This window comes from Gossypium hirsutum, chromosome A13, assembly GCF_007990345.1.
Source record: "Gossypium hirsutum isolate 1008001.06 chromosome A13, Gossypium_hirsutum_v2.1, whole genome shotgun sequence".
Taxonomy (NCBI): Eukaryota; Viridiplantae; Streptophyta; class Magnoliopsida; order Malvales; family Malvaceae; genus Gossypium; species Gossypium hirsutum.
Genome location: NC_053436.1, coordinates 87,023,831 through 87,041,165, shown reverse-complemented (window position 1 = coordinate 87,041,165; position 17,335 = coordinate 87,023,831). Strand labels below are relative to the sequence as shown.

The 17,335-nt window shown below is 35.2% G+C and overlaps 1 protein-coding gene across 1 annotated transcript; it reads left to right on the top strand.

The window, feature by feature from the left end:
- The first annotated feature begins 9,509 nt into the window (after positions 1 to 9,509).
- Positions 9,510 to 16,028, top strand: LOC107893734 (peptidyl-prolyl cis-trans isomerase G). Its single transcript, XM_016818800.2, has 11 exons — positions 9,510 to 9,976; positions 10,359 to 10,681; positions 11,605 to 11,682; positions 11,883 to 11,985; positions 12,351 to 12,439; positions 12,916 to 13,027; positions 14,446 to 14,499; positions 14,585 to 14,633; positions 14,908 to 15,008; positions 15,276 to 15,388; positions 15,484 to 16,028. The coding sequence occupies exons 1-11, from the start codon at positions 9,590 to 9,592 to the stop codon at positions 15,830 to 15,832; spliced, it is 1,758 nt and encodes a 585-aa protein (XP_016674289.1). The 5' UTR covers positions 9,510 to 9,589; the 3' UTR covers positions 15,833 to 16,028.
- Positions 16,029 to 17,335: the final 1,307 nt, after the last annotated feature.

Sequence of the window (17,335 nt, the reverse complement as noted above, 5' to 3'; positions counted from 1 at the left end):
ATTCATCCTTAGTACCTATATTTGAGCTAGAAAACACTACTTGATGAACTTTCATGCAAAATCTAAGCAAAAAATGTTACTTTGTATTTGCCCTTTTTTCTTTGGTCCTGAACTACACGACTATAAACATCTAGACATACATATTGAGGGTTAAGTAGATACATTACGGTGAAATTTTGTAAAAATAGAATGAAATAGAAAGGACCAGCGTGATAGAGTGATTATAGGTTAGCCAATATGTGTAGCAAAAGAAAATTTCAAAAAGAAAATAAAAAATAAATAGAAAAAGTTATTGAGAGTAAAAGCATTTGTGAATGAGAAATGTATTGAAAGGGAAGAAAGCAAAGTGTCAAACTCACCAAAAATAGAGAGACTCATTTATTAGTGCACACAAACTCGTAAGCTAGCCATAGTTGTTGTATTATGTTATGATTTCTGGAAACACAAAAATATACACACTTTTTCATGCCTTTTTTAACTTAAATTCATGCAGTTTTGATAAAATTCTTATCGAAAAATAATTCATTTTTATAAAATAATTAAAATTGCACTTAAATTATGAACATGTTGAATTTTAATTAATTTTATAATTAATTTTGATTACTTTTGATCATTTTTCGACAGGCTTGCACAAAGGGCAATAAAAAACGACTCGACGGACACTACTAAAAGTTCAAAACCGAGAAACAATTTGAAGTATCAAGGCGAATTAATTTTTAGCCTAAGTTGGTCCAATTATGTGTATTAATTAATTTTAATTTATAGCCAATTTCATTTAGATTAAATAAATTATTATTAATTAATTATGCAAAAATGGTCTAATTGAGCCAAATCGAGTGAACCGAACCAACCAATAAGTGGACAGCCCAAAACCGTCCATATGTTGACCCAAATCAGCTTATTGGCTGATTATGTAGCTTGCAAAGAGGCCCTTGAAGACTTGTTCAAGTTGCAAACAAACCCCTCCACAATCGGTGGCTTTATAGATTTGCCCCAAGCCTAAATTAGCAAAGTTGAAACTATCAACCTTGCCACATGTGTGGCCGGCCAAGGGAGGGATCTTGGGCTGATAAGTTTAGCTATTTTTAGCAGCCCTCGTTAGCTATAAAAACCCCCTTAGGCTGGTCATTTGAAACACATCTCAAGCATTCACATCTTTTCTCTCTTCTCTCCACTTTCTCTCTTCTTTTCCATTTCAAATTCCCTTGTTCTCTTGCCGATTTCTCCTCTTGGAAAAGAGGCATTCATCAGCCACTTGGAGCAGCAATTAAGTGTTCATAGAAGCCTTGGTCGATGAGGACAACGGAGAAGGAAGAACGGAGCAAACTAGTCAAGCCACGGGAAAACACCAGATTTGATTCTTGTTCCCTATCTCTTTAATTTTTGTTGTTGTTATGATGAACATATCTATGGATATTTCTGTTGTTGCAATGGTTAATTTAATCAATTTAGTTTGAATTTAATTCGTGTTAGGTTGATTGCATTTCATTTGCGAAAATTGTTAAAATTGTGTTTATATTGTTATAGGCCTCGGTCAGATGCTTGATTAAGTAAAATCATGATCAAGTTATTCTTGCATTACAATTGTGAGGTAGCTAATGAATTAACTATTTAAACGGATTGAAATTGTAATTAATGGACATAGTACTTAATCAGTTCATGTTTAATCATCTAAGGTAGCTGAGGGTTAAATTAGCAATGGTATCTGATGATACATTTGCCTTGAATAACTTGCAAGATTATTGTGATTAAACTGTTTCAAGGTAGGGATACCTTGTTACCTCACGTAATCTTTTATGTGCTTATTAGATTTAATTAATCGTTTGAATTGACATAGGGATATGTACAAGAGATTATTTTGATTTAATAAGTATGTATGTGCAATAACATATTTTCCTATTAAGATTTGTTTAATCGGTTCAATTGACATAGAGATATAGTCAAGAGATGAATGGATTTTGGTAGGTGAGTATGTTCATAAGTTAGTAAATTACCGAGTTTCTGTGAATTTATTCATAACACTATAAACATGAGTTTAATAATTCTAAGTTAAGAAATGTAATTAATCTAACACAATTATTTCATCTTGATTAAAATCGTATTTTGAAATCGTGCATTTGAGATTTATTTATTTAGTTTACTTAGTTTAAAATCTTAGTTTTTTATCACCCTCTTCAAACAAAATATTTGTCTTCACCAAAGTGTTTTAAATAGCATTCATAAATAATTCTTTTCACAGTCCCTATGGGTACGATAACTCAACATTTACTTGTCACTTTATTACTTGTTGCGATTGTGTATACTTGCATATTTTCGTCGTTCCAAATTCCTATAGAGAAATAAGGTGAGAGAATGGGAAATAAGGTGGTGAACCGGTAAGGGCCGTTAACGGGGAGAATAGAGAAGAATATGATGTGCCAAAATATTTTCATACTTGAAACTATTTGACACTAATGTGTAACACCCCTCACCCGAGTCCGAGGCTGGGACTAGGCACAAGGCATTACTTGACTAAAACGCATGCATACAATCATTTTTGAATTATAAAAGAAACTAAATCAAATTTAAAACTTTTCACTCTTAATCTAAAAATTCTCAATATGGGCCTACAAGGCCCAAATCATCCTTGGGAACCTATCCGGGATTAAACTGAAATCTTTAAAGACTTTGAAAAGACTGTAACTTGAGATAGGGGCACACGTCCATGTGGAAAGATGACACACTCGTGTGGCCATTTTGATCTAGCCGTGCTGAAGGCCCATGTGGTTCACACAGCCTAAGCATAAGGGGACACACCTGTGCTCGAGCCTGTGTAAATTAAATTCCAAATTCAAACCTACAAATGTCTCTGCCCGTGTGTTTACTACCATGCGTACTGACTTGCAAATCCGAGGCGCATGGGACACACAGTCTAACAACACACCCATGGGGCAAACCGTGTGTCACACACGACCTAGGCACATGCCTATGTGTCTAGCCATGTGGACAAAAATAGGCTATCTTCCAAGCTTTTTTGCCACCCTTACTTACACCTACCTATAAAGCAATACATATGACAATTCACACAGCAACACCAAGCCAATTCAACCACAACAAGATTTCTAATACAACCACATTACACTTTAACAATCTAACAAGAACTTGATTAGTTATGCGATTTTCTCATCTATGAAATCATCATCGTTGGCACTTATCAATAACCAATAATAGCCACCATCCATGGCATTATACAAAATAACTAAAGAGCTATGACAAGCCACTCATTTGGCCCAAAACATTGTGACCATTACAAAAAGACTAGTTCCTATACATGCCATAATCAAAATAATAAAACTAGCTATACCAATTGCTTCAAGGATAGTGTGACTAGCTTCTCTGACGTAAGGCGATGATCCACGAGTTACTTTGGCGGCACTATAAGAAAATGGAAAGGAAAATAGGTAAGCATAAAGCTTAGTAAGTTGCATGCAATAATGAGTAACTATAAGCTACCATAAGGGATCTTACTCCCAACATATCTCGATTTGCTCATGAAAGTAAGGATTCACAAACACTACTTGTTCATATTTATTTCTCACTAATCATACAACATTGGTTTGAATTCACATCTCATAACTTGTGTAAAATACACAAGTAGTCATATGCATACTTACTCATTTTCCTCATTTACTAAACATACAATGTAATTGAAGCTCGAATGTCGTAATTCTCATTTAGGTACCTGTACCACTCACCACATGGTCATAAGTTCTCTCATTTAGGTACCTGTACCACTCACCACAGGATATTCAATAGCCCCGAACATGGGATAAAATGTTGACGTCATGTTCCAGACATGGTCTTACACTGGCTAGCACATCAAAGTCGATGCTATGTCCCAGATAAGTTTTACACTCACTTTCATACATCGAGGCCGATGCCGTGCCCCAGACAGGTCTTACGCTGGCTTTCATTTATCGATGTCGATGCCATATCCCAGACAGGTCTTACACTGACACTCAACAAGCTGATGCCATGTCCCAGACAGGTCTTACACTAGTTTGTATATCTTGAGGCTGATGCATGTCCCAAACATGTCTTACACTAGCTCTCATAATGTGGCCGATGCATGTCCTAGACATGTCTTACACTAGCACATATATCACCCAATGTCATGGCAAAAATATCCAAATCTATTCCTATTGTTCAACCGAAAGTCTTAATTACATTAATTTCTCAACAAGCATACACATATTCACAATTAAAACAATTTATGCAATATCAATTCAATTACACATCATAACAATATAGTTGCATTATTATCATACAACTTACCTCGGATTACAAAATATAGGTAACTAGACAATTTACTCTACTTGCTTGGCCTTCCCCCGGTCCAAGTCTGATTTTCGTGTTTCTTGATCTAAAATAATAAAAATTTACTCATTTAACCTCTAAATAAATTTAAGCAAACATATATTCACATTTTTGGCAAAATGACCACTTTGCCCTTAGACTTTTACAAAATGACTATTTTACCACTAGGCTCGAAAATCGATTTTTATTGAATTTCTTCAAATCTTAAGCCTAGATGAACCATTTTTACTCGTATAGTGACCCAAAATTCCCATTGTTTCACAACATTACTATTTATTTTACAAACTTTACAAAATGGTCCTATTAGGGTTTTCATGAGAAGTTCTTTCACAAAAGTTGTTTACTACACAAATAAGATTCATTTTATTCCATAAAAACTCAGAAAACATCATAAATCCTATCATGGAAAATCCCTAGACTATCAACCATTTTGCAAAATGGTCCCCCCATTACCTAACTCATCCATAAGGGTTCTAAAAGTACCAAAATTATAAAAAAAAATAAGCATCTAAATCACTTACTTGAAAGAGATATAAGTGGTTGAAATTTCAAGCTCCCAAAACCTTTAGAATGGCTGAAAATTTTGATGGGGGAGAAAGGAAGAATGAAAAAGATGAAGCTAGTCTCTAGGGTATTATGTTATCATACATTAAGTCACCAACTCCTTTGACCATTTGATTTTCTTGTCCCCTATGGCCAGCCATCAACTTCTAAAGGGTCTAATTGCACTTTAAAGACCTCCAATTTTGGTTCTCTAGCTATGTGGTACATCTATCAAGTAAAATAGAACTTTTACCCCTTATGCGATTTAGTCTTTTTTCGAAATTAAGCTCACAAATGCTAAAATTACCTCACCAAATTTTCATGCACTAATATAATCATGCTATAACACCAAAATAATAATAAAAATAATTTCTTAACTTCGGATTTGTGGTCCCGAAACTACTGTTCTAACTAAGCTCAAAATTGGGTTGTTACATAATGTTCTTGAATTCCATACCTGTCCTACGCCTCAGAATGTTACAAGCGAGAAAGCCCTATGTGATCTAGGTAGACTTATTTATGAATTGACATCATACTAAATAATTTTATTTACGACTATTTATATTTTTCTAGGATAATTAAATTACTTGTATAGCTTATTGATGGATCTCTACATTTGAAACCCTTAATGTTTGTATGCTTTGTAATATACTAAACTTATGTGTTTGATATCGAAAGTGGTAAGTCAGCTATATACCATTCCAAGATTATGTTGTAAATATGAAATGCCTAGTCATGTGCTCTAAAACTAACATTTGTACCATATTTGCTCAAAGGTCATCTTTTAATTACTGACTTTATTTGCTTTACTTGAGGACAAGCAATGACTTAAGTGTGGGGGAGTTTAAGCTATTGTAATTAAGTGTAGCATATTAAATTAGTTTTTGCACTTGAAGAGCTTGAATACAAACATTTTTATTATGTTTTAATTAAGTTTTCTTAGTTTTGTTTACATCTAATAAAAAGTGTAATTTGAGTTTATTATTGACCTTAAGGGCCGAATGAGGCCTGAGGGTGAGCTAATATACTTTATGAGTGTATAAGAGACCATTAGAGGGCGTACCAACTCAATACTAGACGATATGTTGTAACATGGGGAGCTTGATGTCGCAACATAGGAAGGATAGAGTAAGAATTCCAAGATTGCCTTCAATGTCGCAACAAGAATTCCAAGACTGCCTTCAATGTCGCAACACAACCAATGGATGTCGCGACACACCCTTGAAGCTACCCTGAGTACGAGCATACTGCCTTCGATGTCACGACACAGGCACTAGGGTGTCGCAACAACGGTCATGTACGAGGAATATTTACGAGCTAAGGGTGTTTTGGTTTGCACAATCAAATATTAAACACGAGAGCGTTAGCTAACCTAGGGTTGAGGACGACGACAACCCTAACTCTATAAATAAGCTCATTTAACACTTGTTATGGACATCTTTTCATATTGTATACTTTTCTTCATAGCTTCGTTTTTTGTTTTTCCCTTTTTCTTAGGCTTTAAGTTATTTTCAATTTTGCATTTGTTAGGAGATCTAACTTGTGGAATTCAATCAACTCTATGTGGATTTTGTGCTTCAATTAAATACAATCCAGGCTTCTCTTAAACCTTCATCTCTTGATTTTCTATTAATGTTCATATTTTATATCAAGTTTATTATGTTTTTGATATCCATAAGGAACTAAATCTTTTGTAGTTGATTAGCGAGTGGAGGTATGATTAATTTATTATTGTGTAGGATTTTCTTAAGTGGATCAGTTGTTTGGGAAAGGAAGAACTTAAACCCTAGGCTTGACAACCCTATGAAGTCATCTAGGTGGGAATTAACCCAAAATTGGTATGGCCTATCCGTGAACACTTTAACCCCAAATCGGTCTAGACCGTGAGGTCGAATGATAAGTAGTTCTTTCTGACTCGCTATTCTAGTGGAAGATCGAGAGATCTTGCTAGGGTAAGGACTTGTTAATTGAATAGGGAACCAGAAGCAATAATTAGTTATGATTACTGAAGCAAGCTAGTCACCCATGTTTAGATCTGATTCAGTTTCTATAGTAAATTTCCTAAAGTTTTTCTATTTATATTATTGAATTTTTTAGTTATAGAAATACCAAAAAATCTTTCTCTATGCTTAGTCATAATATAATTTATTTAAAGTACTAATTAGCTCTATCTATGCTTAGGTCAGTATTAATTTAGTTCTCACCTCCCTTGGGTACGATCCTTGGAGTACTCACCTACTTTATTGTAACTATATTACAACCTAACCCTTTTACTTGTAAACACCGCCTATTTAACATATTTTGTGCAGGATTTCCACTTCAGACTTTATTAACAAATTTTGACCTTTAAAGGTTAGAATGCAGTTTGAATCCAAAGATGCTTTTTGTAGCTGCAATCCAATAGTATCACATACAGTTTGGCATAAACTTCACCCTTATATGCTCTCGATTCGAGAAATATGAGGCGAAGTTCACAATTTGTGGAACAGGATGTCCATGGAAAATCATGTATCTGTTAGGAAGAAGTCGGCGTTCTAGACGATTAGGAAGTTTACCGCTCTAAATACATGTGTTATAGTTGGTATGTATCATGGTTAATAACATTGACTCGAATTTTGACTTTTTTTACATTCTATTACTTATGGTGACCCAATTTATTATTTTTAGGCATGTCGAATGATCATCTAAAATTGGATTCCGACAGGGGCATTAGAATATAGGTTGTATTCGATCAACATTCAAGCTTATGGGATCGTGCACACCATAGGCATTGTTTGTGTCACATTGGGCCTAACTATATTGGCCGATACCATAAGGATGTAGAGCGATGACATGTCATTAACATGGGTATGTTGTTCATAAAATTGGTTTCATGTAAAATAATTTAACATATACATTTAGGTCGATTTTCTTGAATGCATTATTGATTGTCATCAATAGGTTACGAGCTCGTCCAACATCGATTCCATAAGATGTTAGAGAGACTACAGGCTATAAACCGACTGGGTACGGAGTACTTTGATGGGATACCAAATGAGTGGTGGACACAATCCTATGACGGAGGACTATGATATGGGCACATGACATCGAACTTAGTGGAATGCATTAATTCCGTATTGAAAGGGACACATCATTTGTCGATAACATCGGTGGTCAAGGAAACGTATTTTAGATTAGTAGTATTGTTTCCAAAGTAGGCTAAGACATACGCAGGATAGATAAAAGGCAGTTACATTTGGTATGAGTCGGTGCTGAAAGATATTTGGGAAAATGTAGAAATCACAAAGTCAATGACTTCAGTGTGTCACTAGTGACAAAATCTAATATTCCGGGTTAAGCAGCCCCATGGACCCGACCGTGGAGTTATCGGTGGAGCGTACCGCATATACCTGAGACAAATGACCTGCAACTGTGGGAGATTTCAAGCACTTAGTTATCCGTACACATATGCAATTGTGACATGTGCCTCGAAACGTATAGATTGCGTGACCTATATTGACAAAGTTTACAAACTTGAATATGCTTATAATGTTTGGAAATTTGAATTCCCACCTATCTTGGATAAACGCATGTGGCCGCCTACTTTGCACACTCATTTCAAGTTGGTACTGAATAAGAATTCACGGCGCAAGCCGAAACGTCGATCGAACTCAACTCGGATATGAGGAAATATATATAATCGGGAGCAGGGAGACACACCGATATTATGCACATACTATAAGAACCTAGGGCATATGAAGCCAACATGTCCACACAACCGGGGAGCATCAAGGAGAAGAGCTAATTAAAACACTAACTTGTGCAGTGACAATACTAACTTATTCATTTATTCATGTCATTTTTTCTGTAAAGTGTAAGTTAATATTAATTATTGAAGTAAGATATTATATAATACGCAAGCCAAAGTTTTAATCTTTTTCCGTACTGACATTCTATTATTTGCTTTCTCAAAATATTGGGGTGAACAAATGGAAGGAGAAAAACTTAAATGAAAAAGTAACAGAAATAATTGTAAATGTTAAACTCACAATATGATATGGTATAAAGCAAACCAATTCAATAAATAAGTTTCGTATATTGTAAATAAGTGTACATTTTGGATGTAAAACAAAGTATACAATTTGGAAAATTAGAAAACAAATTGAAAATTGAGGATTGGAAATTGATGATTGAGAATATAGGATGGAAGAATGAGTATTGAGTACTTGGTTGAAAGAATGAAGTTTGAAGGGGTTTATATAAGAAATTTTATGGTTGTTAGAGCCATTCTAGCCGTTGGAAAAGTTACGGTTATTGTTGAAAGGAAAATGTGTTTTACAAGATACATTTTCATTAATGTGGTAGTGAAAACGCTTCCTATAACACGTGTTTTTTGAAAATACGTCCTAGGACGCGTAGGATACGTTTTCTTTTCTCTCTCTAAAATCAACATAGACCGATAAATTTTTAGAAAATCAATATTTTTTCAGCATATTTATATAAATTAACACTCAATACCTGTGAATTTCTAGGCATTTAAAAAATTAATTCTAAACCTCCTTTTTATCTCCTATTTTTTTACAATATTCAAATAAATAAATAAACTTTGATCTTGAATTGGGACATATATAAAAGCGATGGTATTTTTTGCAATTTTAAAAACTTCGTATTTTTTACGCGAGCTACTGGGGTTCCTTTGCAGAAAACAAAAATGGGAAGAAAAACCAGGAAGAAACATGTAGACGACACACCCACTTCATCTTCATCTCCGTCAACCTCAGACGATTCTGAATCGTCGTTGGAAAGGCCCCACCGGCATCGGAAAGTCCAGCGTAGGGAGGATGAAAGTTCCAGGAGGGAGAAAGAGCGAAAAAGAGAGAAAAGAAAGAGGAAGGAGAAAGAAAGGGAGAGAAAAAGAAGGAAATCCCGGAGGGAGGATAGAAGGGAGAAGAGAAGGGATTATGAGTCTGACTCTAAATCCGGCTCCGGTTCCTCATCCGGGTCTGATTCTGAAGAGGATAAAAGGCGGGTTGAGCCTGAAGTAGTTGTCCAACAGATTTTGAAGGAGTTTCCTAATGTTGGTAATGATTTGAAACAGGTATTCTTTAATTCTTGTAATTAAATAGCAAGCAAATTTACTTTGTCTTATCAAGTATTGTCTTATCAAGTATCGATAAACATTGCGTTTTCTCTTTTTCTCTGATTCTTTTACTTTGTAGTTTGTTGGTGGTATGGACGTAAGTTGACTTTTGGGCTAGAAGTAAGATCGATAAAATGATATAGTTTCTTTTCCGTTTTGTATTTAATTTTATAGTTCATACTGATTAGAATGCAAAGCGACTATTTTGGTTGAAGTGAACATTGCTGCTTCTATTTTGATTTCAATTTGAGTGTTCTTGATATTTTTATCCTAGTTTTCCTTCTCTCTGCAATATCATAATTTTGTCGTCCGTATGTTTTGATATTTGTTTCCATTGTAGCTTCTTCAAATGATTGATGATGGGCAAGCTGTTGACATAAAGGGCATTTCTGAAAGATCACTGAATAAGCATTTGAAGAAGCTATTCCTGTCTTTAAAACTAAAAGAAAATGGTGATAGAGTGTTTTTACTCTCTTCAAAATCTCGTCCTACCTTGGATGTTGTTGGCCACTTGATTCAGGCTCATACAGAACCCAAAGAGCAACAACGCACAAATTCTGGTTTGGTGAAGGATGCACACTCTATCCCAGAGCATGCTGAATCTAGCCAAGTAATGGATGAAAATAATTCATACAGAGATGATTCGGCCACCCCTAAAAGAAGGTGTTTATTCTAGCCTTTTCTTATGCTTTTCTTTTTCTTTTCTTGGTAGGAGCTATAAATTTGATCAATTTTCTGAAAACATGAGCATTTTTCTTTTGTTCCACTCGGTGACCTACTTCTCTTTGACTAAAACTTGTATGTAGCCATCTTCCATCCACAAACCCCACCCATCATTCCCAAAATCCTAGCATCAGACTTCTAAATTTGTGTCTCAAGTTCTAACTGAGGGGGTGATTTAGGAATAAAACAAAATGGACCAACTGAAAAAGGATGTCAAACAGGCAGTGAAAATCACCACAATTTAATCAATGCTCATGGTTGCCCCTTCTACTCGTTATATTCCAAAACTGCAATTAAGTGGGTTAAGTCCTTCCGTAGAAATGTAATTATGATTTTCAAGAAAGAGGAGAAAATACCTGACAGTTGATGTGTCGTCCTCGGAAGAGGAATTCGGGTGTTGCTTCTGTGTGGAGGTGGTGTGAACTTCTATGCATGGTTGCATTCTGGTTGGCTTATATGTGTTACTTAAGCTGACAAGAAAACAAGCAATTGTAAGTGGCATCAATACTGCAGGACTTAAACTTTGCTGTTTTCAGCATAATTTATCAGTTATTCCTGTTGCTTGAACTTTTTAGAAAACACACAAACAAAAACCATTGATCATAAGGAAATATAAAAGACTAATGATATTTACTTTAACATATTTATGGTCCTTAATTAGTCTAAAATCTAATGATGATTAGGATTTCAATTTCTTGGACATATTTGTTGTCGTTATGCCTTGGATTTGTGATTGTTTTTGTTGAACTTGGTAGCAGTAATTCTGATTTCCATCCTTAGGCTGGATAGTTGATACTTCTTGCAGATGCATGGGATTACTAGTTTCGATATCTAACCTCTTCATTGCTTTCATCTTTTTACAGGGTGATTGGCCCTGCAATGCCCTCAGCTGAGTTACTTGCTGCAGCAGCCAAATTAACAGAAGCCCAGGCTGAGCTCAGGTATTCTATGTAATGAAGTTTTTTTACTCAGTTTTTATTGGTTCCACTTTCTGACATTTTGAGTTTCACATGTTTTCATTTTATACAAGTCTGGTCTGCATAATTGTCAAAGTCATTTCGGATATCCTTATTTTGTATCAGAAAATTAATGTTGGCTTTTTTAACTTTTTCTCTGGCATCCTTTTCACAAATTAATCTAGAGAAGCTGAGATAGAGGAAGATGATGAACTCTTTATTGGACCTCCACCACCTGCTCTGGTTGCTGAGGCTGAATCAGCAAATGAAGCAGAACGTTTTGAAGAGGTTCCAAAATTTACCCCTTATGTAGCTTATTCAGATTTAGCTATATATCTTTTATTGGCAAGGCCATAAAAATTGCAACCTTGAGCTTCTTCTGAAATGTGGAAATTTTCCCCCGTGACCTTTTATTGCCCTTTGGTTCTTCTTCCATCCTTCTGGTTTTGTATTACCTGGTAATATGCTTAGAGCTTGAGAATTTTGAGAACAGCAATGAAATTGTGTAGGTTCCCTAAAGTCCTAGGTATATCTACTCAGTTACTTATGCACTTGTATGATAAGCGATTCTTTGGCTTGATACATTATGGTTGTCTTTATGAATCGTTACTTGTATGTAATCACTCAATAGCTCTTCATTTTTCCCTGAGCAGGTCACAAGAATTGTGGGAGTTGAATCTGATTGTCCATATGATGTTATAGGAGCAAACAGAAATACGACTGCTGATAATATAAAGAAAAAGTAAGGTTTTTTATTACAACTTTATTTCATTTTTATTGAGGATAGTTAGCAGATCTTTTTCTTTTACATGGATGAGGAAGAATTTTAGAATAGTTCCATGATTTTCTTTTTCATTGCCTTTCATTGTTTAAGCACATATTGGATACCAAATCTTTCTTTTTCCTCAGTAATAGATGTTTTACATTGTATCAACGCCGCCACCACCCTAGTTTAATAATAATGAGCATGTACGTGGTAGTTTGTTATAATTAGAGAGGGGAAAATGAACCTTAACTTGAAAACCCATTTGAAAAAAACCCAAACCTGAATTGACCAAAATGTGCAAGACCCAGAACAAACCCAAATTATTTACTTTTTGTGTCCTTTTCTCATTTTAGAGGCAGTTTACCTGTTGATGGACTTTGCCATTTATCTTGATGTGATCGTGAACCTGTGTTGAACTGTGTTTCTCATAAGCTGCTTTGTTTATCCTTTAGGTACTGGAAACTGTCTCTTATGGTGCATCCAGACAAATGTCCTCATCCACAGGCGCACCAAGCATTTATCATACTCAACAAAGCTTTTAAGGAGTTACAAGATCCAGATAAGGTGAGGGTTTTTATTTGTCTATTTTGCATGCAGCCGTGGTTGATACCTTAGATGTCTCATTCATTTTGGGTCTTATGGTTCTTCATTGCCTGTGTCAATTCATTGTGTGAGCCAATGCTGTAAGCTCATTGAAGTGTTCTTTAGTATTGAGATGCTCACAAGAGATAGGACCCCAGATTTTACCTTGTCCTATCACCAAGTTAATATTATTACAGATCTTATTAAGCTTAATGAACCTGTGTCATCTAAACAATTGCATGGGCAGAAAAGCTTGTTAGCTGTAAATCTTTTTCCCGAGTTTTCACCAACATAGAATGTTATCATGTTCAAAGTTGTACATATAAAAGTTGAATAAATAGCTTTCTAAATATGTCGTCATTTAGTAGGTCAATTGCTGTCTCTATTAGTTTGATTTGGCAGTTTAAGGGAGATGGATTGAAGTAGTGTGAATTGCACCTGTGCTGAGATGACATAAGCTATGGTAGGTTATAGGGTAGATAAGTGTTGGACATGGAGATTTTGAATGCAAATTCTACCACCTTGCTACAGATCATCCACCATTGATAATGAAGAGATGAAAACGTGGATAAGAAGAGAGGAAGTGGGGGTGGAGTGAGATGAAAATTTGAGATAAAACGAAAACAAAATGGAAGAAAAAAAGATTACTTCTAAGAAGAGGAGAACCATAGGAGAAAGAAGAATGATAGGAGAAAGAAGAATGATACCCTGAAGAACACGAGACAAAACTGCAGAGTCCGTGGAAATTGTTCCCTGTTCATGTTGATAAATAACTGCCCTTTTTCTTGTGTTTTTGTTTGGTTTTGTTTCAAACTTGAGCTCATGTAAGCTAGGTCCAGAATTGGTGGTCATTTTATGTTAGTTGGATAAAGATTTTGTATTGGGCGGGTAGATGTAATAGATAGCTTAGTGACATTCTGTTTGCATTCTTTCTATACTTTAGAAGTTCAATGTCTGTTTTGAGATATGGATCTTATCACTCTCTTTATGAGTTTAATAAATGAGGTTTTAAGATCCATTATCTTTTACCTGACTCTTGTATCTGATTCCAAGGAACATATAAATCCGAATTTTTGGGTAAAATGCGGAAAAGGATGAAAGTGGGAAGAGTGGCATATTCATCAAAATTACTATCAAAATAGGTTGAACAACGTCATTGTAGAGAGGCATCTCTTCTTTTACCATATTTACGAATTGCTATGCTAGTATTATTGCTAGAAATTAGTAGTCCTGTTAGTGTGGTAATTAAGCACATTTACTTTTTGTTATCAGTGATTTCATGAGGTAATTATTGCTGCATTTTGAACTTGTGTTGACTTATAATTCTCTCTCTCCCTCTCTCTCTGTAGTATTTAGTCTCAGTCTTGTAATTCTAACATCAAACTTCTCACATTTTGTAGCGAAAAGCACTGGATGAGAAAATAAAACTGAAGGAGGAGCACGAGGAATTCAAGGTATTTGGTATTTACAAGCTCTTAGTACAGATCTTAATTTGATAAACTTATTAGTATCAACTTATTAAGCCGTTTTCTTCCATAGGCTGAGTTGCGAGCAATGCATGAAGCTGCACAATGGAGAAGATTGCAAGGTTAGATATTTTCTGTAGTTACGTGCAACATCTATGTGTGTGCCTGCACGCTCTTGCATGTGCATTCATGTGTATGTCTCCTGTTATTTTCTTTAGCTGCGATGAGTAGGATACATTTTGAGTTTTTACACCTCTTAAATGAAACTGGCTTTAACATTTCATAGCTGACTGTACATTTTCCAGTAGTTCAGTATTCTTTTGCATCTTTTGTCAACAGTTCATCGAGTGTTAAAGAATGTTGATCTAGAATCAAGAGAACTTTTAATTATTGCAGGTATATCAATGGAGGGTGATGATGAGCTGCTCGCAGAGGTGGAAGTTAAAGCGCCCCCAAAAAGGGATGAATGGATGACAACACTACCTCCTGAGAGGAAAGTAAGACATTTTGGTCTGCCATGCCCTATTTTTGCGTAGTTAGTTGCACAAATGTCATAATCGGTTTTTGTCCTTTGGAATAAATCCTTCAATCCTCCTGCATATTCAACTCTGTATTGGAACTTATGAATTTTTTGTCTTCTTATTGTGGATCGTCCACCTAGGAAAGCTGAAAATATCAATTGCATTCTTGGTTGTCACATGAGATTTCTGAGTTTAAATTGAAATTACTCTAATTATAATATCTGACCTGTTTATTCTTGTCAGCCTGGTGTGACAATGCAATCAACAAAATTTAGCAAGAGCGCGAAAGAAGGGCGGGGTGATACTAGTGTGTGGACCGATACACCTTTAGAGCGAGCCCAAAAAGCAAAGATGCAGTGAGAATCTCACGTTGAACATTTTGGAAATCATTTTGCATGGTCATATTTGATTTGTTTAGTTGTTTATGATGATTCTGCTTGCTTAATCGCAGTTACTTGGAAGCCTACAATGAGGCTGCTGCGCTTGCTTCGAATGAAGAAGAAAAGATGAAGAGAAGCTCTTCGGATGCAGATTTGGTGGATAAATATAATAAAGAAAAACGATCGAAATCATTGGTACAGAAGCATCAAGAAGAGGCTTCAAAGCGACCGAAGAAGAAATCAAAGCAACAGTCGGAGAAAGAGAAAGATGAGTGGGAGGGGAAGCATCCATGGAAGCCATGGGATCGGGAGAAGGACCTGACAGCCGGAAGGCAGAGTGTAAATCTCGATACAGAAAACATGGTTAAAGGTTTAACGTCCAGGTTTTCAACAGGATCTTTTCAGAGGAACTTCCTTTAAAGCCATGGAAGTGTGAGTCAATGTCGTTTCCCAGACATAGTTAAAACTCAACCAAATCCAGGAGGTAGTTTAATGATGTTTCATTTTGTAGTTTTAAAGATAAGCAAGTTGTTTTATTATCCAAAAAAAGGCTTTAAATTGCATAAAAGTTGTATTGTGATGGTTTTGTTATATGGTGGAAGTTTTCTTTTTATTATTTTTTTAACGTTGATAAAAATGATTATAAAAACGACTGAAGGTCATGATTCATTTTGCATTTTGCGGACGACATGGGTGCGTTAATTGGAAACGGGTTAATTTATTTACTTAAATTATTTTCTATAGTAAAATAATAATGTTAGTAGAGATTTTAGACTTCACAAGTAGGATAAAAGTTTGAATCAATAATTTTTTTCAAGGATGCTTGTGGAATAAAAGTTTAATTTGTATACAGTTAATTTTCTTTATAACAGTTTTTTTTTCATTTGTCTGTTAAAATTTTACTTGTTATAGAGGTTATTATACGTTAATTACATGTTATTAAGAGATAAATGTTGTAAACCTATCACAGAATATATGTCATGAATTTTTATCAAATGAAGAAAATGAGAACTATGTTAAAGAAAAAAAAGGAAAGTAGGAATCAAATCAACAAAATTAAAAGTCGTATAATAGATGCATGCATAATTTTTTTTTGGGGTGAAAAATGAAAACAAGAAATAAACTATGCCAACTAGCTTAACTCCCCAAACGGGGGTCTTCCAAACAGTCACAAACCTTGACTTCCCTAGTGAGCCATCTTTGCAAATCTATTCCTAGTTCTCTTCTTTGGGTATATAAAAAAAATTCCAATAAGAAAATTGAGACAGTAACCGAAGAATCTTCCTAATTAGAGCCGTATTGGACCCTCTTGTAGAACTCTCCCAAATGGCCATCACCGCTTCAAGATTATCAGTCTGGATCATCACCTTATCCAAACCATAATCAATTAGGGTATTCAAACCATCCAATATGCCTTACAATTCGGCCTCAAAAACTGAACAACTTCCTAGAAACCTATTATAACCAATGATCCACTCCCCATTTCAACCTCTCACAACCCTTCTTGTTGTTGCAGAATCATCCTCAAGCCTAACGGAACCATCTATATTGAAAAATACCCAACCTCTTGGAAAATTAGAGCACGAGGTCATCTTCCTCCCAATATTCAAATGACTCTGATAGGTCTTCAAAACATTTTTGGCCCAACTATATGAGGCTCTGATAGTATCAAAACTATTCCATGACACATTTTGAAATATAAAGAGGTTACGTTTCTTCCAGATACGCCAGATGATAATCCCGAAAAGACATCCCCAATCAACCTACCCAAAACAAATGTCATATTGATCATGCAAATTGGATATTATCCATTCCTATATGTTGCTAGGGTAGAACTTGTTAAGCCAATCAATGGGAATCAAGAAATTCCAAATATCTCTCGCTGCTGGACAATCTCTTAAGACATGTAGCACATCTTCAGAG